General features: G+C 48.3%; 2 protein-coding genes across 2 annotated transcripts; both read left to right on the forward strand.

Moving 5' to 3' along the window:
* The first annotated feature begins 11,003 nt into the window (after positions 1-11,003).
* On the forward strand, positions 11,004-18,541 carry LOC146072983 (uncharacterized). Its single transcript, XM_083180152.1, has 6 exons — positions 11,004-12,337; positions 15,631-16,159; positions 16,439-16,516; positions 18,023-18,091; positions 18,217-18,300; positions 18,429-18,541. The coding sequence occupies exons 2-6, from the start codon at positions 15,646-15,648 to the stop codon at positions 18,539-18,541; spliced, it is 858 nt and encodes a 285-aa protein (XP_083036278.1). The 5' UTR covers positions 11,004-12,337; positions 15,631-15,645.
* A 698-nt stretch (positions 18,542-19,239) lies between these two features.
* On the forward strand, positions 19,240-21,265 carry LOC146074512 (uncharacterized). Its single transcript, XM_083182671.1, has 2 exons — positions 19,240-21,056; positions 21,167-21,265. Exon 1 carries the CDS (start codon positions 19,271-19,273, stop codon positions 21,047-21,049), a length of 1,779 nt encoding a protein of 592 aa, XP_083038797.1. The 5' UTR covers positions 19,240-19,270; the 3' UTR covers positions 21,050-21,056; positions 21,167-21,265.
* The last annotated feature ends 2,110 nt before the right edge of the window (positions 21,266-23,375 follow it).

Below are 23,375 nucleotides of genomic sequence, written 5' to 3' on the forward strand. Positions count from 1 at the left end.
AACATCGTAGAACGGGCAGAGGAAAGATTCAAGGCAAGACGCACCTTCTTCCAGGAGTCCCTAAGGACAGAAACTGCCGAGGAGATTGAGTGCGTGGACTTAACGGGAACGTCAAAGGAACTGCATTTAGGATGAAAGCCAACGTTACAGAAAAACGGTGAAGTCTTGGTTGACACGTGATAGGCATTATTATAAGAAAATTCGGCTAGTGGAACCAAGTCTGCCCAATCGGTCTGACATTTCGCAACAAAGCAGCGTAAATATTGTTCTAAGACCTGATTAACCCTTTCGGTTTGTCCATTCGATTGAGGGTGGTATCCGGAGGACAAGCTGAGCTGAATTCCCAAGTTGGAGCAAAACGCCCTCCAAAAGCTAGCGACAAATTGAGGTCCCCTGTCCGAGACAATATCTCTGGGAAGACCATGAAGTCTGAAAATATGAGTAATGAAAAGTTGAGCTAATTCTCGGGCCGAGGGAAGTTTGCGCAAGGGTATAAAATGAGCCATTTTATTAAATCGATCGACCGTAACCCAAATGGTGGAAAAATGGGAAGACAAAGGAAGGTCGACAATAAAATCCATCGAAATGTGGGACCAGGGTCTTTGTGGAATGGATAAAGGTAGAAGTTGGCCCATAGGCGCTACTCTGGGTGATTTCTGTCGAGCACATACAGGACAGACAGAGACAAAACGGGTGACGTCCTGTTTCATGGTAGGACACCAGACCACTGTGGACAGACTTTCGAGAGTCTTGGTGATGCCCGGATGCCCAGCCAGCTTAGTGGAATGGAAATCCTTGAGGACTAAACCTCGCAGAGTTTTGGGGACAAAAAGTCGATCCTGAGGGGTCGACCGAGGTGCAGAGGACTGGGAAGCAAGGACACGGGTAGCCAAATCTTGGGTTAACCCAGCCAAGATAATAGCAGAAGGGATAATGGGTTCATCCACCAATTCCGAGTCCTGAGAAGACTGGAAACTCCGGGAAAGCGCATCGGCCTTGGTGTTCTTAGGACCGGGTCTAAAGGTGATATTAAATCGAAATCTGGTAAAGAAAAGAGCCCATCTTGCTTGACGTGGGTTGAGTCGTTTGGCCGACTGGATATAAGCTAAATTTTTGTGATCCGTAATAACGGTGATCACGTGCTCTGCTCCTTCAAGCCATTGGCGCCATTCTTCAAAGGCCCATTTTATGGCAAGGAGCTCTCTATTACCTACATCATAATTCTTTTCAGCGGGGGAAAATTTACGTGAAAAATAGGCACAGGGATGCAGTTTATTATCCAGACTGTGAGTCTGGGAAAGCACGGCTCCAGCCCCGACATCGGAGGCGTCAACTTCCACTAAGAATGGCGTCCTGGGGTCAGGATGGTGAAGAATGGGGGCAGAACAAAAAGCTTTCTTCAGCCGTTCAAAGGATTCGATGGCCTGTGGAGACCAGTCTTGTGGATCTGCTCTCTTGCGAGTGAGTTCCACAATAAGAGCCACGATATCTGAAAATGAACGAATAAATTTGCGATAGTAGTTAGAGAAACCAAGGAACCTCTGAACAGCCTTGAGGTTAGTAGGGCGTGCCCATGACAGGATGGCTTGAACCTTTTTAGGCTCCATGGAAAAACCTCTGGGAGTAATGATATAGCCAAGGAAAGAAACTTGGGAAACTTCAAACTCACATTTCTCTAACTTGGCGTAAAGATGGTTTTCGCGTAATTTTTGGAGGACCATGCAGACATGTTGCCTATGTTCGGTCAGAGTTTTGGAAAAAATCAAGATATCGTCCAGATAGACAACAGCGAAAACTCCTAAAAACGGCCGGAGTACCTCATTAATGAAATCTTGGAAGACGGCAGGAGCATTGGCCAGTCCGAAAGGCATCACCAGATATTCGTAGTGGCCAGTGTGTGTGTTGAAGGCCGTCTTCCACTCTTCCCCCTGCCTGATTCTTATGAGGTTGTATGCTCCTCTTAAATCAATCTTTGAAAAAACAATGGCTTCCCAAATCTGATCGAATAACACAGAAATGAGGGGTAAAGGATAAGAATTCTTTATGGTGATCTGATTCAAGGCACGATAATCGATACAGGGGCGTAAAGACCCATCTTTTTTTTCAACAAAAAAAAACCCTGCCCCCACAGGGGATTTAGATGGACGGATGAAGCCTTTTTCTAGGCTCTCTTGGATATAATTCTCCATAGCACGGGACTCAGGAGCGGAGAGAGCATACAAACGCCCTTTGGGTAATCTGGCATTGGGGACGAGATCAATAGTACAATCAAACGGCCGATGAGGAGGCAGTGTTTCTGCTTCTTTCTTAGAAAAAACGTCAACAAAACTGTGATACGGTCAGGTAAAGAAGACAAAACAGGAGACACCGCCCGAAGAGGGAGAGAGAGACAACTGTCAGAACATGCTGATCCCCATCGGGTGATTTCTCCCGTGACCCAATTAACATTAGGATTGTGCTTCTTTAGCCAAGGTAGGCCCAAGACAAGAGGTGCAAACGGACAATGAAAAACTAAAAAAGAGATTTCCTCGGAATGCAAGGCCCCTATAGACAACCTGAGGGAAGGAGTGCAGAAGGAGATGCTGCCATTGGATAGTGGTAGGCCATCTAACCCACATACAGACAAGGACCCCTCTAGGGGAATAGGTTTGAACCCTAAGGATTCGACCAATGTGGCGTCCATAAAATTGCCGGCTGCGCCACAATCCAAAAAGGCAGACACCTCCCGGAACTGCTTCCCAAAGGAGATGGTAGTCTTTATATAGATGGACTCAATGGGGGAAAAACAGGTAAGGCCTAAGTGAACCCCCCCGAGGTTACCTAGGCCCTGTCTTTTCCCGCCTTAAGAGGACAGACCTTCTCCGATTCTTTTCGGAAGCGGAAAGGCGAGTGGCCCCTAGCTGCATGGGTTCCTCCCCTGAGTGGTCAGAAGAATCACCCGGAGGGGATGAGGGAAAGACCCCAGATTCTCTTTCTCTCTGACGTTCCCGAAAACGCCGATCCACCTTGATGGCTAGTTGCATTATCTCATCTAAGGATGTGGGAGATGGGTAGTGTACCAGGGCGTCTTTGAGACCATCGGACAAGCCAATTCTAAATTGACTGCGTAAGGCTGGGTCATTCCACCCAGAATCGATGGCCCACCTCCTAAACTGTGTACAATATCCCTCTGCCGTGCCTTGCCCCTGACGAAGGGCTCGGAGATTAGCCTCTGCTGAGGCAGACCTATCGGGATCATCGTATAACAAACCCATGGCCGAAAAAAAAGAATTGACAGAGGAGAGGGCCTCATCCCCTGCAGGGAGACCGAATGCCCAGGTCTGGGGATCCCCCTGTAGGAGAGAAATAATTATCCCTACCCGCTGAACCTCTGAACCTGAGGACATGGGGCGCAGTTTGAAATACAGTTTACAGGATTCTCGAAAATTATAGAAAAGGGAACGGTCTCCAGAAAAACGATCTGGGAGATCGAGTTTAGGCTCTGGGCGTCTAGACGCAGATAGGACTCCATGTACCTGTTCCTCCTGAGTATTGACCCGGAGGGTGAGCTTTTGGAGCTCCTGCGTGAGGGTGTGAATCTGGCCCGCCAGAGCATGTCCCGTGGCCTGCTGAGAAGGATCCATGACAGACTACGACCAGAGGCTGAGTACTAGTAGGGCCGGTTATAATGTTATGGAGTGGAGTAACCTCGCCTGCCCTACCTCCGTTGTCCTCAGATGGAGTTGACGTGTGTGTGCGGGGTGCTAGGCTTCACCAATAATAGCCGCGTTCGTGGGAGCCCGTTAGTCAGGCTCCCACCTCGATGCCACCTGGTCTTATGTTAAGGACAACACACACGCCAAGGCCAGTGATGAACAAGGGGAATCTCTAACTGAACCTACTGGCGAGGATACAAACAGAGCTCCCGTAACAGTGACCCCGGGGGGCCTGGTGTGAAACCGTGTACTGATGAGACCACCCCACAGGTGTAACAATACACAAAAGATGACTCACTAAGCAAGCATGTAACAATACATAAAAGATGATTCAATAAGCAGGACTGTAACAATACACCAAGATGACTCAATAAGCAGGACTGTAACAATACACAAAGATGACTCAAAAGATAGGTATATCAAACTTAGCTGGAGCTGAGCTGCTGCGGGCAAGGCAGGGAACCAGCCGAAGGGAAACACCACGCTGGAGAAGGAATCCCACAAAAGACCAACAGGAGCTCCAGAGACCGGGAACACTCAGGACGCTGGGTCTGAACTATAACCGGCGTCTGAGTGTCCCGGCGCCAGACTTTAAATAGTAAATCCTCCATGGGAGGATGAGGCTGCGTTGTGGGCTTCCTCTTCCGCCCGGCCGCCTGGCGTCCCCCGTCGTCTAGGCAACCGGGGCGGGCGCTGAGGAAGTGGCCGGGCGTGAGACTCCCGGCCGCCCGTGACGTCGGACAGAGGGCGTGCGTCGCTGACGCGACCACGCCCCCTGACGCGGCGACGTCCCCTGACGCGGCGACGTCCCGGCTGCGTAGTAACAGCCGGGACACACCGCAGAGAACCCCCTGCGTCAGCGCTGGAGCTGACTGCAGGGGTTATAACAGCATCATTTAACCTGCGAGAAACATGGACCCTCTTGCACTTGTTGAGGATCGATATACATCTCTGACAAAACTCAGACCTGTTCCTCCTGATAGTGGGTGTATTTTTCACCCTGAAACCTGTGGGTATCCTCGCTAGTAATAGAAAAGCCATGTGCCATGCAATAGGTTATCCAGTTCTTTTTCTTTAACCATAGAATCTTATGATAGACCTCATCTGCTGTAGTAGTTTCCTGATTGGTGAAGAAATCTTCATTAAACAAGATTAATTCAGCCTCTGCCTCAGTGTAACGGAAACCTGCATCCACAGTGATTTGCATGCTATTCCCCACAGGCACCTGCATATTGGTGCTGGCGGTGCCCCTTTCTGCGTCACTAGGATTTTAAGTAAGTAGTAAGTCGTGGTAACTGATGACGTAATGATGTCCACGTTCCTCTTGTTTAGTTGAATAAATGTCCAAATGTCCAATAGGTCACTGAATAATGCTTGTAGGTGCCACAAATCATCTGGTGGAACAAACCATCAATCACATAGTCAATGTATTAATAGTCACTCACTAGAAGCAAAGGATATCCAAAGGGGTGCCCTCTTTAAATGTATAAAGTCGGGATGACTCCTGTGTAGGTTGTTGTGCTGAGCGTAATCAGGTATCACTCTCTAGATTTTGCACAAAATACTTGTGTATTACAAAGAAACAGACATAGATATGCTGACAGAAATGATCTCTACCAAAGTAGGAATAGAAATTGGGCGCTTAAGGATGGGACATTTGTCAAGCAGCCACTGGTGGGAAGATCAGTTCCCCAAGGAGTATAGCAAAGAGAAAAGCAATAAGTGGCTCTCTATTTGTTAATCTATACCATCAATAGACAATACTATGTATTAATAAAGCTTAAATTATGACTATGAGATATGCTGATGTTTTACAACGCTGTATGAGGCGTTTTTTTTAAAGGCTCTATGTGAACAAAAGAGGTATGTGTGCTTACCTTAAATAGCTGTGTTGTTTTGTAAAGTCCAGCCAGCATCGGTACTGCCCCGCAGAGGCATCACTAGGTTTGGTGTCTCCAGGTGTAGTGACTCATGGTGTCACCCCCCCATTGGGCCTCCTCCTGTCAGGCCCTTTGTTAGTACATATTCAATTAGTATCATTGCAATGGGTGGAGAGAGAGAGAGAGATAAATAAAATGCAGAAGAATAGTATTTATATGTGGCAGAGAACTTGCTGTTTATCTATTTAAGCTTAATATTAATCTGTGTATCAAAATATGGCCTCCTTCAGAATTGGAGATAGAAACTCCATAAAAATGTCTACCATGTCCCATTGAAATCTATGAGAACTAGAGGGAAAACAGTACTATATTTAGATATAAGTAGGTTGACTGCACCAGTGCTGCTCATATGCTGCTATTTGCCGTCAGGGACGTGCGGACCTCTGGGGCGCGGGTGTGAGTACAGCTCTGTTTGGTGTCACCGCACTGAAGGTTGACACCTGGGTGCAGGCCGCACTCCCCTAGTGACGCCACTGCTGCCGCGCCAGCCTGGGCTAAGAATTTCATTTATTACATATATGAGGTATGAGAATTATATTCAGTAATGATAGGTTGAGAAAAAAAGAGGGTTCTGAGTGCAATTGGTGCGCTCTAAAGAGGTTGCCTCCTGGCGATACAAAAAAAGACTAACCCTTCTGACTCCAGTGGCAACCAGGCACAAAGAATGTGGTAAACCAGAGTGAGCGCTTCTTTTAGATGAAACACCAGGGAAATAGCAATACAAAAATTAATTCTTCCTTTTTTTGGAGGTGAAAGATGAGTGGGTTGACTTTTCTGTGGTGATGTTCACACAATCTCCCTCATTGCATAGTTTTCATATGAAATAAACAATTAAAAAACATGAACTAGACAAAAAAGAGCGCTCACTGTTGATCTATAAGTAATTTAATAAATCTAATAATCAATTTAAAAAGACACAATTATGACCATATCATTAGAATAAAATAATAAAAAACATAATATACATAAAATGTCCAATATCTACACCACACCAATTGATGTTATTCTCCCAAACTGATATATTTACTAAGTGGTTTCTGGTGCTCTTACCTCCTTTTTAGTCCAGTTCATATTTAGATATTAGTGGGTGGGGAGCAAATAAAAAACATGCAATGTGTAGACTTCTTGCACTATCTAAAATTCATCTCTGAGTAAGCCACTGAGGCTTACAGCAGGTGGGGAAACACGTAAGAGCTCCAAAAACATCCATCTCTTATATGTTTAAGACCGACATCTTGTACCTGCAGAAGTTTCCACACTCCGGATAAAGTTGTCCATTAAATACATTCAGCGGCAGCAACTGGAAGGCACAAAGGATTATCCTACACACTGCAACCCTGCAAGGTATTTTATTTACTGTCTGGTCAGACATGAACTTAGTGAACCACAGCAGGTAACCATATGACTTGCTGCTAACATCTATGCACATAAACCTGCTTTGTTACCTTAATTAACAAGTTAGGTAAAGATGAATCTGTCACCCATGTGATGATACAGGACTGTCCAGTTTTATCGTTTGCTTAAAAAACGGACTAACTTACTAACATCTGCCCTTTCTAAAACTTGGGTGTGCAGCATGTACTAATTGCTGTAATAGAATGCTACTAACCACTGGCATTGTAGGGAATGGGATCATACGGTCGACGCGAATAACATCGACGGTATTTAGGTCGAAACCGTGAGTCCGACAGTACGGTGTTATCGAAAATTTATGGACAGACAGTAGCAGTAGGTCGAACATAGTTAGGTCGAAATATGCAAGGTCGAAATGAATAAAGGTAGACCGCTATTAGGTCTGCCAGTATATAGGTCGAACTGTTTGAGGGCGAACTAACCATAGGTCGAACTCTATTAGTTCGACCAGTACTATGTCGATATTAATTAGGTCGACCGTTGTTAGGTCGAACTAAAAATAGGACGACCAGTTCAAGGTCGAATAATACAAGGTCGAACCTTTAATGGTCGTCCGCTTTTACATCTACAAGTACAAGGTCGAAACTTAATTGGACGACAGCTATTAGGTCGAACTGTATATAGGTCGACCGTGACAAGGTCGATAAGTAAAAGATCGAACCTAATTTGGTCGACCGCTTTTACATCGACAAGTACTAGGTCGAAAATTAATTGGTCGACTGCTATTTGGTCGGCAAACGCAAGGTCGACTGTTTATAATCAGAGCGCATTTCGCTTGCCTTACTCAAGGTCCACCGTTAATAGTTTGATATCTTTCTACGCTGCACCACCCCTAAGTCCCCCTATATTTGTCAAAATCTAAACGCCGCAATATCCCCCTAGTCACCCATCAGTCAGTCAACATGTACACCACGTTGAGCAGCAGTATTCTGACCATGGCACCAGAAGTGCCAGAATGACTTGCCACTGTTCAGCGCCCAACACCCCCAATAAACCATCACCCATGAAGGTCTCCACCCCTGGGATCCCTCCTTCTCCCTTGCTGCACCCATAAAATACGGCAACCCCCGTTCCCGGCTAAATGCAGACTCCCCAAGCCTCCCCATACAGTCACGCAGCCTCCCGCCTACATTCAGTCGCCTAGCTCCACTCTAGCGTATTGCCGGGGCATATCATCACTGTGGCACCACAAGTGCCAGAATGACTTGCCACTGTTCAGCGCCCAACACCCCCAATAAACCATCACCCATGAAGGTCTCCACCCCTGGGATCCCTCCTTCTCCCTTGCTGCACCCATAAAATACGGCAACCCCCGTTCCCGGCTAAATGCAGACTCCCCAAGCCTCCCCATACAGTCACGCAGCCTCCCGCCTACATTCAGTCGCCTAGCTCCACTCTAGCGTATTGCCGGGGCATATCATCACTGTGGCACCACAAGTGCCAGAATGACCTGCCACTCTTCAGCGCCGCACACGCCCATTAAACCCTCACCCAGGAAGGGCTCCACCCCTGGGATCCCTCCATCTCCCTAGCTGCACCCCTAAAATACGGCACCCCCATTGCCGGCTAAATGCAGACTTCCCAAGCCTCCCCATTCAGTCACACTGCCTCCCGCCTACAATCAGTCGCCTACCTCCACTCTAGCCCATTGCCGGCGCCTATCATGACTGCCGCGCCCAGTAGGCAGCTGCCTAGGGTGCCGCGATCTCGTGGGGCGCTAAAGTCGGACTTTCCAAAATACTAGCATGTCCGTGAGCATCCCTGTTGTACTTAATGCAGATGGCTGCTGTGCAACATGTGAGACCTCCCCCACACTTTCCCTAGAGGCATACTTCCCTACTTTGGTGCCTAACATGACTCACACCGGCCCTGCTGGCACCACAAGTGCCACAACGACCTGGCACTGCTCAGCGCCGCACACCCCCATCCATGAAGGGCTCCACCCCCCGGATCCCTCCATCTCCCTCGCTGCACCCATAAAATACGGCACCCCCATTGCCGCCTAAATGCAGACTTTCCAAGCCTCCCCATACAGTCACACAGCCTCCCGCCTACATTCAGTCGCCTACCTCCACTCTAGCGCATTGCCGGCGCCTATCATCACTGTGGCACCACAAGTGTCAGAATGACCTGCCACTCTTCAGCGCCGCACACGCCCATTAAACCCTCACCCAGGAAGGCCTCCACCCCTGGGATCCCTCCATCTCCCTAGCTGCACCCCTAAAATACGGCACCCCCATTGCCGGCTAAATGCAGACTTCCCAAGCCTCCCCATTCAGTCACACTGCCTCCCGCCTACAATCAGTCGCCTACCTCCACTCTAGCCCATTGCCGGCGCCTATCATGACTGCCGCGCCCAGTAGGCAGCTGCCTAGGGTGCCGCGATCTCGTGGGGCGCTAAAGTCGGACTTTCCAAAATACTAGCATGTCCGTGAGCATCCCTGTTGTACTTAATGCAGATGGCTGCTGTGCAACATGTGAGACCTCCCCCACACTTTCCCTAGAGGCATACTTCCCTACTTTGGTGCCTAACATGACTCACACCGGCCCTGCTGGCACCACAAGTGCCACAACGACCTGGCACTGCTCAGCGCCGCACACCCCCATCCATGAAGGGCTCCACCCCCCGGATCCCTCCATCTCCCTCGCTGCACCCATAAAATACGGCACCCCCATTGCCGCCTAAATGCAGACTTTCCAAGCCTCCCCATACAGTCACACAGCCTCCCGCCTACATTCAGTCGCCTACCTCCACTCTAGCGCATTGCCGGCGCCTATCATCACTGTGGCACCACAAGTGTCAGAATGACCTGCCACTCTTCAGCGCCGCACACGCCCATTAAACCCTCACCCAGGAAGGCCTCCACCCCTGGGATCCCTCCATCTCCCTAGCTGCACCCCTAAAATACGGCACCCCCATTGCCGGCTAAATGCAGACTTCCCAAGCCTCCCCATTCAGTCACACTGCCTCCCGCCTACAATCAGTCGCCTACCTCCACTCTAGCCCATTGCCGGCGCCTATCATGACTGCCGCGCCCAGTAGGCAGCTGCCTAGGGTGCCGCGATCTCGTGGGGCGCTAAAGTCGGACTTTCCAAAATACTAGCATGTCCGTGAGCATCCCTGTTGTACTTAATGCAGATGGCTGCTGTGCAACATGTGAGACCTCCCCCACACTTTCCCTAGAGGCATACTTCCCTACTTTGGTGCCTAACATGACTCACACCGGCCCTGCTGGCACCACAAGTGCCACAACGACCTGGCACTGCTCAGCGCCGCACACCCCCATCCATGAAGGGCTCCACCCCCCGGATCCCTCCATCTCCCTCGCTGCACCCATAAAATACGGCACCCCCATTGCCGCCTAAATGCAGACTTTCCAAGCCTCCCCATACAGTCACACAGCCTCCCGCCTACATTCAGTCGCCTACCTCCACTCTAGCGCATTGCCGGCGCCTATCATCACTGTGGCACCACAAGTGTCAGAATGACCTGCCACTCTTCAGCGCCGCACACGCCCATTAAACCCTCACCCAGGAAGGCCTCCACCCCTGGGATCCCTCCATCTCCCTAGCTGCACCCCTAAAATACGGCACCCCCATTGCCGCCTAAATGCAGACTTTCCAAGCCTCCCCATACAGTCACACAGCCTCCCGCCTACATTCAGTCGCCTACCTCCACTCTAGCGCATTGCCGGCGCCTATCATCACTGTGGCACCACAAGTGTCAGAATGACCTGCCACTCTTCAGCGCCGCACACGCCCATTAAACCCTCACCCAGGAAGGCCTCCACCCCTGGGATCCCTCCATCTCCCTAGCTGCACCCCTAAAATACGGCACCCCCATTGCCGGCTAAATGCAGACTTCCCAAGCCTCCCCATTCAGTCACACTGCCTCCCGCCTACAATCAGTCGCCTACCTCCACTCTAGCCCATTGCCGGCGCCTAACAGGACTGTGGCACTACAAGTGCCAGAATGACCTGTCACTGTGCAGCGCTGCAAACACACCCGCTACACACTCACCCATCACAGTCTGCACCCCTGGGATCCCTCCATCTCACTAGCTGTACCCCTAAAATACGGCACCCCAAAGCACCCCTATACCCGACTAAATCCACACTCCCCAAAGTCACACTGCATCTCTTGTACATGTAGACGCCCAGCTCTACGCTAGCGCATTGCCGGGGCCTATCATGACTGTGGCACTACAAGTGCCAGAATGACCTGTCACTGTGCAGCGCTGCAAACACACCCGCTACACACTCACCCATCACAGTCTGCACCCCTGGGATCCCTCCATCTCACTAGCTGTACCCCTAAAATACGGCACCCCAAAGCACCCCTATACCCGACTAAATCCACACTCCCCAAAGTCACACTGCATCTCTTGTACATGTAGACGCCCAGCTCTACGCTAGCGCATTGCCGGGGCCTATCATGACTGTGGCACTACAAGTGCCAGAATGACCTGTCACTGTGCAGCGCTGCAAACACACCCGCTACACACTCACCCATCACAGTCTGCACCCCTGGGATCCCTCCATCTCACTAGCTGTACCCCTAAAATACGGCACCCCAAAGCACCCCTATACCCGACTAAATCCACACTCCCCTAAACCTCCAACTAGTCAACCCGCAGTTAATGTTTATAACCCCAACAAAACACTGTTAGAGGTTTTATGGACACTGTTTTTAATTGTGGTACTACAGGTCCCATAATGGCCTGGCAGTGTGCTGCGCTATGCTAGCGCTGACGCTCCGCCTCCCATCATGTACTGTGTCATATGTGATTTATTTGGCAGTTGGCAGGTGTGTGTAACCTTTTTAACTTTAAAAGGTAATGGTTCTGGCAGCACTTCATAAACAAACTAACAAACATCACAGTTTCTTCGCGCCAATATTCCACCATTCAGATATGCGCTCCAAAGGCATCATTTAAATGAACAAATCAGGATGCCCTCTATGTATTGTGGTGCCACTAAGCTGTCCAATGAAACCATAGCAATGTTATTTTGAAGGAGGAGCTATGTTTTGCCGCTCTTTTACACAATAAAAACTGTCCCCTCCCTTGCTTAGGCGCCATTTGCTAGAGATTGCTGCCTTGCTGCGTAAGTTTGGCTGGCTTCTCGTTATTGGCTTTTGGATTACAATCACCGGCAGGAGAGCTTTGCTGAGCCGAGTAGTGTTCTGACGACGCCTGGAAGGAGTGACCGTAAGGCGCAGAGGAGGAGACCCACCGGCAGAGCAGGAGACCCATTGGACCGGAACCTGTGGAATTTCTCTTCTTCACTGTAAGCGCAGAACTCCCTCCTCCTCTCCACCCATAGACACTGTGCTGTATCTAGTCCCCCCCCCCCCACACTCCGCTTCACCTTTTACAATTATCTCCATTACACCAACCTCTGTTCCCCCTGCCCCCCACACCACCAGAGGGTATTCTCCCGGTCCCACCTCCCTACCACCGGCCCCCCCCTCACAACACCACAGGGTATTCTCCCGGTCCCACCTCCCTACCACCGGCCCCCCTCACAACACCACAGGGTATTCTCCCGGACCCGCCTTACACCCGCACCCCCCATACTTAATCAAACTGCTCCCCTACACCACAGGCTTAATCTCCGGGTCTGCCCTCATTACACTCTCACACACTAACCCCAGCATCCTCTACACACTTAGTATGAATTTTTATATACAGACTATATAGTACCGTTAGGTAAATGTCTTGCTTTATGTCTTTCAATTTAGTCCTAACTTTTTATATGTACTGTTTAATGTGTCCTGCTTTAAAACAGGTGTTGTCAGTGAGCATGACTGGAAAATAATGCAGGTGTCACTATGGCTGACTTTGCATCCATGGCGACGCCTGTCTTATTCCTCAGTCATCCCCACTCACCAGTCGCTCATGCTGATTGGTGTGGATTAGGCCTTGCTTTTGATTGATGGATTTTTTGGACACAGGTGTTGTCAGTGAGCATGACTGGAAAATAATGCAGGTGTCACTATGGCTGACTTTGCATCCATGGCGACGCCTGTCTTATTCCTCAGTCATCCCCACTCACCAGTCGCTCATGCTGATTGGTGTGGATTAGGCCTTGCTTTTGATTGATGGATTTTTTGGACACAGGTGTTGTCAGTGAGCATGACTGGAAAATAATGCAGGTGTCACTATGGCTGACTTTGCATCCATGGCGACGCCTGTCTTATTCCTCAGTCATCCCCACTCACCAGTCGCTCATGCTGATTGGTGTGGATTAGGCCTTGCTTTTGATTGATGGATTTTTTGGACACAGGTGTTGTCAGTGAGCATGACTGGAAAATAATGCAGGTGTCACTATGGCTGACTTTGCATCCATGGCGACGCCTGTCTTATTCCTCAGTCATCCCCACTCACCAGTCGCTCATGCTGATTGGTGTGGATTAGGCCTTGCTTTTGATTGATGGATTTTTTGGACACAGGTGTTGTCAGTGAGCATGACTGGAAAATAATGCAGGTGTCACTATGGCTGACTTTGCATCCATGGCGACGCCTGTCTTATTCCTCAGTCATCCCCACTCACCAGTCGCTCATGCTGATTGGTGTGGATTAGGCCTTGCTTTTGATTGATGGATTTTTTGGACACAGGTGTTGTCAGTGAGCATGACTGGAAAATAATGCAGGTGTCACTATGGCTGACTTTGCATCCATGGCGACGCCTGTCTTATTCCTCAGTCATCCCCACTCACCAGTCGCTCATGCTGATTGGTGTGGATTAGGCCTTGCTTTTGATTGATGGATTTTTTTTACACAGGTGTTGTCAGTGAGCATGACTGGAAAATAATGCAGGTGTCACTATGGCTGACTTTGCATCCATGGCGACGCCTGTCTTATTCCTCAGTCATCCCCACTCACCAGTCGCTCATGCTGATTGGTGTGGATTAGGCCTTGCTTTTGATTGATGGATTTTTTTTACACAGGTGTTGTCAGTGAGCATGACTGGAAAATAATGCAGGTGTCACTATGGCTGACTTTGCATCCATGCCGACGCCTGTCTTATTCCTCAGTCATCCCCACTCACCAGTCGCTCATGCTGATTGGTCTGGATTAGGCCTTGCTTTTGATTGATGGTTTTTTTGGACACAGGTGTTGTCAGTGAGCATGACTGGAAAATAATGCAGGTGTCACTATGGCTGACTTTGCATCCATGCCGACGCCTGTCTTATTCCTCAGTCATCCCCACTCACCAGTCGCTCATGCTGATTGGTGTGGATTAGGCCTTGCTTTTGATTGATGGATTTTTTGGACACAGGTGTTGTCAGTGAGCATGACTGGAAAATAATGCAGGTGTCACTATGGCTGACTTTGCATCCATGCCGACGCCTGTCTTATTCCTCAGTCATCCCCACTCACCAGTCGCTCATGCTGATTGGTGTGGATTAGGCCTTGCTTTTGATTGATGGATTTTTTTTACACAGGTGTTGTCAGTGAGCATGACTGGAAAATAATGCAGGTGTCACTATGGCTGACTTTGCATCCATGGCGACGCCTGTCTTATTCCTCAGTCATCCCCACTCACCAGTCGCTCATGCTGATTGGTCTGGATAAGGCCTTGCTTTTGATTGATGGATTTTTTGGACACAGGTGTTGTCAGTGAGCATGACTGGAAAATAATGCAGGTGTCACTATGGCTGACTTTGCATCCATGCCGACGCCTGTCTTATTCCTCAGTCATCCCCACTCACCAGTCGCTCATGCTGATTGGTCTGGATTAGGCCTTGCTTTTGATTGATGGTTTTTTTGGACACAGGTGTTGTCAGTGAGCATGACTGGAAAATCCATTCAGATGGGTGACATGGCAAAGACCAGTTATGTTAATTCTATAATAGAGAATTGATTTATTTTTCCGGTACTTGTGTAATAGCACGGCGCCCTGATAATGGGTCTCACGATGTCTTTATCGCATCGCATGCCATACACGCAACGCGATATCGGGCGTTATTTGCCATGCAATGGGATGGCATGTGATTATACATTGTATAAGCACCCTAATGGGTGCTTAAATGCACCTCCATGCCACCCCTCCCCCCCCCCCCCCACACACCCAGTATAAACGTGAACCCGAAGGGTTACGAGCGCAGCGACCCCGCGAGGGGACACACGGATACCTGTGAAGGTATCCGCGTTCCCTTGCGGGTGTCGCTGTGCTCGCCACACTTTCTATTCTCAACTCCACGTGGATAGTGGGGGTATGAAAAGGTCGTAGGACGTGTACCGCCGTTTATACTGGGGTGGTGGCATGGGGGTGCATTTAAGCATTTTAAGCACCCGTGAGGGTGCTTATATAATTTATAATCGCATGGCATTGTATGCCATATACAATGGCATACAATTTTAAAATTGTATGCCATCGTATACTATAGCACGAAATAGCGTCGCATCGCATACCATCGCATGTGAAATGGTATGCAATGCTATGGGCGCCGTGTTAGTACACAAGTACCATTTTTCCTAAACAATATGTATGTGTGTGTATAAATATATACATGGATGTTTATCTATACATAAAATATCTATATATAATCTAAAACATTGCTTTTGTCCCTTAAGTTTATTTTTTTAGAAATGTCCCAGGAAGAAAGAAGCAGGCTTTCTCTCTCCTCAGAGGAAGAGCAGGCATCGCAACAGAGAGAAGAATTGGATTTACCAATGGCTCAACAAGAAAGAGGTAGACTTTCTCTCTCTTCACAGGAAGAAGCAGAGCAGAGACAACCATCACAGAGTGCCAAAGAAGATGACGCTGGAGAAGCAATCGGCAGAGGACCCAATTTCACAGATGAAGAAACTGAGACCCTCATCACTCAGGTAATACATCACTTTGTTAAGCTGTTTGATCCACAGGAAAGGACTTCACAAGCCAGGTTGCCAAGCACGGCATGGGATGAAGTTTCACGTGCAGTCAGCGGAGAGGGGATTTTCCACCGAACACAGGAAAGCTGCAAGAAGAGGTGGCGTGACTGCAGAAGAGCAACCAGTCTGAAGATGCAGAGTGGCCACAAGCTGAAGAAGGATTGGGAGAAGAAGCTAGAAGAGTTCTTGAAGGTTGTCCCAGAAGAAAGGCCTGGAACCAGTGCACAAGGTATAATTTCTTTGGGTGTTTGTTTTTATGCATATGTAAGGGTGTCTATATGTTTGACTCTTAAAGCTTGCAGCTTAAGGAGTCAGAGGGCCTGCAACATAAATTATATAGACATGCACTTGCATTTTGCTGTTAAAAATCATTCAATATGCTTTACATGATTTCTCAAGGGCATGAAAGTAAAACTTAATCTTTATACAGACTTATTTAATTAAATTTAGTGTAGACTACCTTGTAATGCAATTACAAATATATTAACTCTAACATAATTTTTTTAAGGTGCTACAAAGGATGCAGCAAAAAAGAAGACGGCAAAGGAAACCACGCCGCACAAGCAGGCAAAAAAATCACAAACAGGTGAGGAATGCCATTGCTAATTTAGGATGTACCATTTGAAAGAGCTGAAATATTATTATCTCTTATATATTTGGCTACATGTGTCAATCATCCTTTAGAGTGTGTCTATAACGCTGGGCGGGTCACACATGAAACGCCGCCACCCCCCACCTAGCCTTATACACACATAAACATACACAAGTAGCCAAAGATATAATACACACATTGGCCTCTGCCTGCACCACTCCCCCCGCCCCCCCCCCCTCCCTGCAGCTGTAAACCTGAGGAACCACAAGTCAGGTCAGTAAAAAAAGCAGCGCATACCCCCTAAGTGGTGCGTCCCCAGTTGCCCCCCAACCCTGCGCATCTCCCGCAGGTGGCACCAGACTGAACACCACACAACAATCTCTCACCCGTGTACATCCGCAGCAATGCCACCAGCACAGCAAACCACCTCATCTATGGACAGTGTCCCCGCACCACACAATCTTCCAACAGTGCCCACAGCCCTCAGTCTCCCAGCACCATCGCCAGCCGCACTGCCCCCAATACGCCCCCCCCCACATCTCAAGCACAGTGTCCCCACCCATCAGACACCTGCATTCCCCCCCAAGTACAATCTCCCACCAGTGTCCACACACCTTGTCCCACTCTAGAATCACCAGCCCACCATGCTCTCCAGACAGCGTCCCCAGCTATCAGTCCCCCACCAGCCTCACCCCACAAACTCTCTCACCAGTGTCCACAGCCATCACACACCCAGCACAATAACAAGACGCCACGCACTCAATCTCCACCCCCTCTAATCTCCAGCCCAGTGTACCAACCCATCACACCCCCAATAGCGTCAACATCCACAATAACATGCCACCGCAATCTCCCGCCCTCATTCCCCTGCCAACATCGCCATCAGCACTGCAACCCCACCACCCCCAGACAGTCTCACCATCCGTCAGTCTCCAATCAGCATCACCAGCTGCCCTCCCTAAAATGTTTCCACAGCCTATCGCCCAACCACAAGACCCGGTGCACCGCACTCCCTAGTTATCCTGCCACTGTCCCCAGTCATCAGTCCCCCGGCAGCATAACCAACCAAAACAAACAGCCCTCCTCATCCCCCCCCCCCCATCACAGCCAATCTCTGGACAGTGCCCTCAGTCCCTCTACACCTGCACCCTCTCCCACTAATCTCCTGCCACTGTCCCCACAGCTTAATCCCCCAGCAAGCATCAACAGCCCCTACACCACCCACATGCGGCCATGCACCTAACCAAACCACAAAACCGTCAAGGCTCAACCCACAGCCTGCAACTACACAACCCACATTATCCACAAACCTGCCACTTCCATTCCCACACCAACCCCAAAGCAGCTACACCCACCCATAGAACCCCTGCAATAAATAACTACACAGGTTAAGGGGGCGCAGCCCCTTACGACGGTGTGAAGGGCGCGATGAATCACCTAATAAGCAATAATAACAATTGTATAATGGTTATCTTTTTTTTACATAATGATCACCAACAGATTCCACATTTGAGGATCCAAAGGCGGAAAAGATGACGCCGCTGAAGAAGACTAAAACTTCGCACACAAGTGAGGAATGCAATTGTTCATTTATGTAGTACTAACATTTTCATTTAGGAAGTAATATTTGAAAGACCTGAAATATTAGTGCTTATTATAGAATAGTTTAAGTAATGACCTTTTTTTATAAAAAGGATCACCAGCTGATTCAACACCTGAAGATCGCCAGACGGAAAAGGAGATGACGCCGCGGAAGAAGTCGAAAACTTCACACACAAGTGAGGAATGCAATTGTTCATTTATGTAGTACTAACATTTTCATTTAGGAAGTAATATTTGAAAGACCTGAAATATTAGTGCTTATTATAGAATAGTTGTTTAAGTAATGACCTTTTTTTATAAAAAGGATCACCAGCTGATTCAACACCTGAAGATCGCCAGACGGAAAAGGAGATGACGCCGCGGAAGAAGTCGAAAACTTCACACACAAGTGAGGAATGCAATTGTTCATTTATGTAGTTCTAACATTTAGGAAGTACCATTTGAAAGCCAAAATATTTGTGGTTATTACTTAAATATTAACAAATAGTCTGAAATGATTTTTTTTTTTTTTTTATAAGAATCACCAATGCATTCAAAGACAGCAAAGGAAATCACATCGCAGAATACGTCAAAAACAGAAAAAACAGGTGAGGAATGTGATTTTTAATAAATGTTTTACTTTAAAAATGACAAACGTACCATTAGTTTATGTTTGAATATTACAGCTGCTGTTGAAAAGGTCAAGAGAAGGGTTTCTTTTGGAGCATTTCAGAAAGAAACCACAGCACCAACCGGTGAGCTGCCTGGTAAGCCATGGTCAAAAATAAATTAACCTTTTCAGTACAAATATTACAAACATTATCAAATTATTTTGGTATTTTTCAATTATAGCAACACTAATGGAGGAAATGGAAAGTGTCCCTCTGCTTCAAACATCGTTGCAAGACGTTACAATGCAACAAGAAGCTGAAACACAGAGCCAAACTCTTGAGGACGAGCATGTTTCACATAAAATACCGGAATCTGCACAACAAGGTTAGAATTCAAATTTGTGAATATGTTTGATGGAAAAATGAATATTACATAAAAAACTAAACTGATTTTTGTATTATAGATTCACATCAAACTGCCATTCTGGAGGCTTTGAGGCAATTGGAGGAAAGAAGAGCTGAAGATGCTGAAAGGAATGAAAGTCGTTTTGACAAGATGGAACAGAGCATCAATCAGATGAATGCAACCATCAGTCAACAAACAGAGGCAATGATATCGATTGGTCGATACTTTGATGAACTTGTGGCATCAAATGTATCTCTGGCTGGACATGTACAGACAATGCAGCAGAAGATTGATAACATGACCACAACACAGAACCAAGAGAGGGAAGGACAGGTGACTCTGCAACAAATGAGTACACAACTGACTGACTTCCAGGCCAACCATTCAGTGCAATGTCAACACATGGAACAGATTCTACAGTGCATGCTTATGTGGCAGCAGCAGTGCAATGCCAATAGCAGCATGATCTGTACAAGCCTTCAGCTGATGACAGAAGAAAGATCTTCAGCCGCACAAGTTCGTGGACTCCGACAAACTTCACCATCAACATCATTGATTGATCCTGGTTGGTATGCTCGACAAGAGGAAGCTGAAAGGGCATACCAAAGCCATCAAAGACGGGATCAAATGGAGCAGGCTAGACCACAAGGACAGTTGATGCCGTCCCTAACACATGACCGCCGTGTTTGGGATAGAGCACTTGATCTGGTACGGGAAGATGTAGCGGAGGAGGAGCGGCTCAAAAGAGAACAACAGGAGGCTGAGCGTGCCAGAGCCGAAGAGGCTGAGCGTGCCAGAGCCAAGGAGGCGGAGCGGGTCAGAGCCGAGGAGACTGAGCGTACCAGAGCAGAGAAGGAGAACTTTGATCGATTAACACAAGAAATGTGGAACAGAGCAGCGAAGGAAAATGAGGAGAGAGTACAAAGCGAGAGAGAGGCAGACATAACCCAGCAGAAGAACCAGGCGGACATGGGCCAACAGGAAACGCAGGCGAGCTTGTGCCTGATGGAGATGCTGATTACAGCACGGCAAAAAGAACAGCAGCAGCATGTTGCCACAGGAAGTGAGGAGCAGCAGGTGTTCAAAGGACCAAAGGACAAGGTTCTCAGATCCACAAAGGAGGTCATTGCTGCAAGAATGGCAAATGAGAAGGCTGACGGAGCCAAGGAGGAGCATTCTTGGGGAGTGGTTAAAGGAAACCAGAACAAAGGCCAGCAGAAGGAGCAGAAAGACACGGCACAACAGGAGACACCGGCAAGCATGCGCCTGACAGACATGTTGACGACAGCACAACAAAACCGGGCAAGTTTAAAGAAGCAGCATATGGCCACAGGAAGTAAGGAGCACAAGGTTGTCAGAGGAACAAAGGAAAAGGTGGTTAGAGCCATAAAGGAGGGCAAGGCAGGAAGACAAAAAAGGACAAAGGCTGGCACAGCACAGGAGGAGCTTCATTGGAGAGTGGTGTATGACAAGAAAGAGACAGAACAGCTGAAGGAGCAGGCGCTCAAAGCTCCAAAGGTCAAGGTGGTCAGAGAACCAAAGGAGGTGAAGCAGGCCAGAGAACCAAAGGAGGTGAAGCAGGCCAGAGAACCAAAGGAGGTGAAGCAGGCCAGAGAACCAAAGGAGGTGAAGCAGGCCAGAGAACCAAAGGAGGTGAAGCAGGCCAGAGAACCAAAGGAGGTGAAGCAGGCCAAAGAACCAAAGGTGGTGAAGCAGGCCAGAGAACCAAAGGTGGTGAAGCAGGCCAGAGAACCAAAGGTGGACCAGGAGGGCAGAGCCCCAAAGGTGGACCAGGAGGGCAGAGCCCCAAAGGTGGACCAGGAGGGCAGAGCCCCAAAGGTGGACCAGGAGGGCAGAGCCCCAAAGGTGGACCAGGAGGGCAGAGCCCCAAAGGTGGACCCTGAAAAAGAAAAAGATGACCAAGCCTAACCTAAAGGTAACTTTAATTATATTTTATTTACTTTTGTATGTTAAATAAATCTGTTGAATAATGCTTATGCATGATGATTTTATTTCCATTTGAAAATAACTTTGTTTTCCATCAAGGCACTACAACAGAAGGCTGCCACACTATCAAGCATCAAGGGGTCCAGTCTGCAAAGAGACGACGGGCTGTCATAAGGCTTTCCAGTGCTGCGGCAGAGGGTAAGTTGCCTCATGCTTTCTTCGCAGGGTTAGAGTGATGTAGGGTAAGGGACAGATAGCAGAGGGTTGAAAACTTTAGTCAATAACTCACACTTTCTTTCAGAAATAACGTCCAAGAAGGCTCTGCACCTCTGCCACACTGAAGATTCGTCAAGCATCAAGGGGTCCAGTCTGCAAAGAGACGACGGGCTGTCATAAGGCTTTCCAGTGCTGCGGCAGAGGGTAAGTTGCCTCATGCTTTCTTCGCAGGGTTAGAGTGATGTAGGGTAAGGGACAGATAGCAGAGGGTTGAAAACTTTAGTCAATAACTCACACTTTCTTTCAGAAATAACGTCCAAGAAGGCTCTGCACCTCTGCCACACTGAAGATTCGTCAAGCATCAAGGGGTCCAGTCTGCAAAGAGACGACGGGCTGTCATAAGGCTTTCCAGTGCTGCGGCAGAGGGTAAGTTGCCTCATGCTTTCTTCGCAGGGTTAGAGTGATGTAGGGTAAGGGACAGATAGCAGAGGGTTGAAAACTTTAGTCAATAACTCACACTTTCTTTCAGAAATAACGTCCAAGAAGGCTCTGCACCTCTGCCACACTGAAGATTCGTCAAGCATCAAGGGGTCCAGTCTGCAAAGAGACGACGGGCTGTCATAAGGCTTTCCAGTGCTGCGGCAGAGGGTAAGTTGCCTCATGCTTTCTTCGCAGGGTTAGAGTGATGTAGGGTAAGGGACAGATAGCAGAGGGTTGAAAACTTTAGTCAATAACTCACACTTTCTTTCAGAAATAACGTCCAAGAAGGCTCTGCACCTCTGCCACACTGAAGATTCGTCAAGCATCAAGGGGTCCAGTCTGCAAAGAGACGACGGGCTGTCATAAGGCTTTCCAGTGCTGCGGCAGAGGGTAAGTTGCCTCATGCTTTCTTCGCAGGGTTAGAGTGATGTAGGGTAAGGGACAGATAGCAGAGGGTTGAAAACTTTAGTCAATAACTCACACTTTCTTTCAGAAATAACGTCCAAGAAGGCTCTGCACCTCTGCCACACTGAAGATTCGTCAAGCATCAAGGGGTCCAGTCTGCAAAGAGACGACGGGCTGTCATAAGGCTTTCCAGTGCTGCGGCAGAGGGTAAGTTGCCTCATGCTTTCTTCGCAGGGTTAGAGTGATGTAGGGTAAGGGACAGATAGCAGAGGGTTGAAAACTTTAGTCAATAACTCACACTTTCTTTCAGAAATAACGTCCAAGAAGGCTCTGCACCTCTGCCACACTGAAGATTCGTCAAGCATCAAGGGGTCCAGTCTGCAAAGAGACGACGGGCTGTCATAAGGCTTTCCAGTGCTGCGGCAGAGGGTAAGTTGCCTCATGCTTTCTTCGCAGGGTTAGAGTGATGTAGGGTAAGGGACAGATAGCAGAGGGTTGAAAACTTTAGTCAATAACTCACACTTTCTTTCAGAAATAACGTCCAAGAAGGCTCTGCACCTCTGCCACACTGAAGATTCGTCAAGCATCAAGGGGTCCAGTCTGCAAAGAGACGACAGGCTGTCATAAGGCTTTCCAGTGCTGCGGCAGAGGGTAAGTTGCCTCATGCTTTCTTCGCAGGGTTAGAGTGATGTAGGGTAAGGGACAGATAGCAGAGGGTTGAAAACTTTAGTCAATAACTCACACTTTCTTTCAGAAATAACGTCCAAGAAGGCTCTGCACCTCTGCCACACTGAAGATTCGTCAAGCATCAAGGGGTCCAGTCTGCAAAGAGACGACGGGCTGTCATAAGGCTTTCCAGTGCTGCGGCAGAGGGTAAGTTGCCTCATGCTTTCTTCGCAGGGTTAGAGTGATGTAGGGTAAGGGACAGATAGCAGAGGGTTGAAAACTTTAGTCAATAACTCACACTTTCTTTCAGAAATAACGTCCAAGAAGGCTCTGCACCTCTGCCACACTGAAGATTCGTCAAGCATCAAGGGGTCCAGTCTGCAAAGAGACGACGGGCTGTCATAAGGCTTTCCAGTGCTGCGGCAGAGGGTAAGTTGCCTCATGCTTTCTTCGCAGGGTTAGAGTGATGTAGGGTAAGGGACAGATAGCAGAGGGTTGAAAACTTTAGTCAATAACTCACACTTTCTTTCAGAAATAACGT

Source organism: Crinia signifera, chromosome 4 (assembly GCF_055691185.1).
Source record: "Crinia signifera chromosome 4, ASM5569118v1, whole genome shotgun sequence".
Taxonomy (NCBI): Eukaryota; Metazoa; Chordata; class Amphibia; order Anura; family Myobatrachidae; genus Crinia; species Crinia signifera.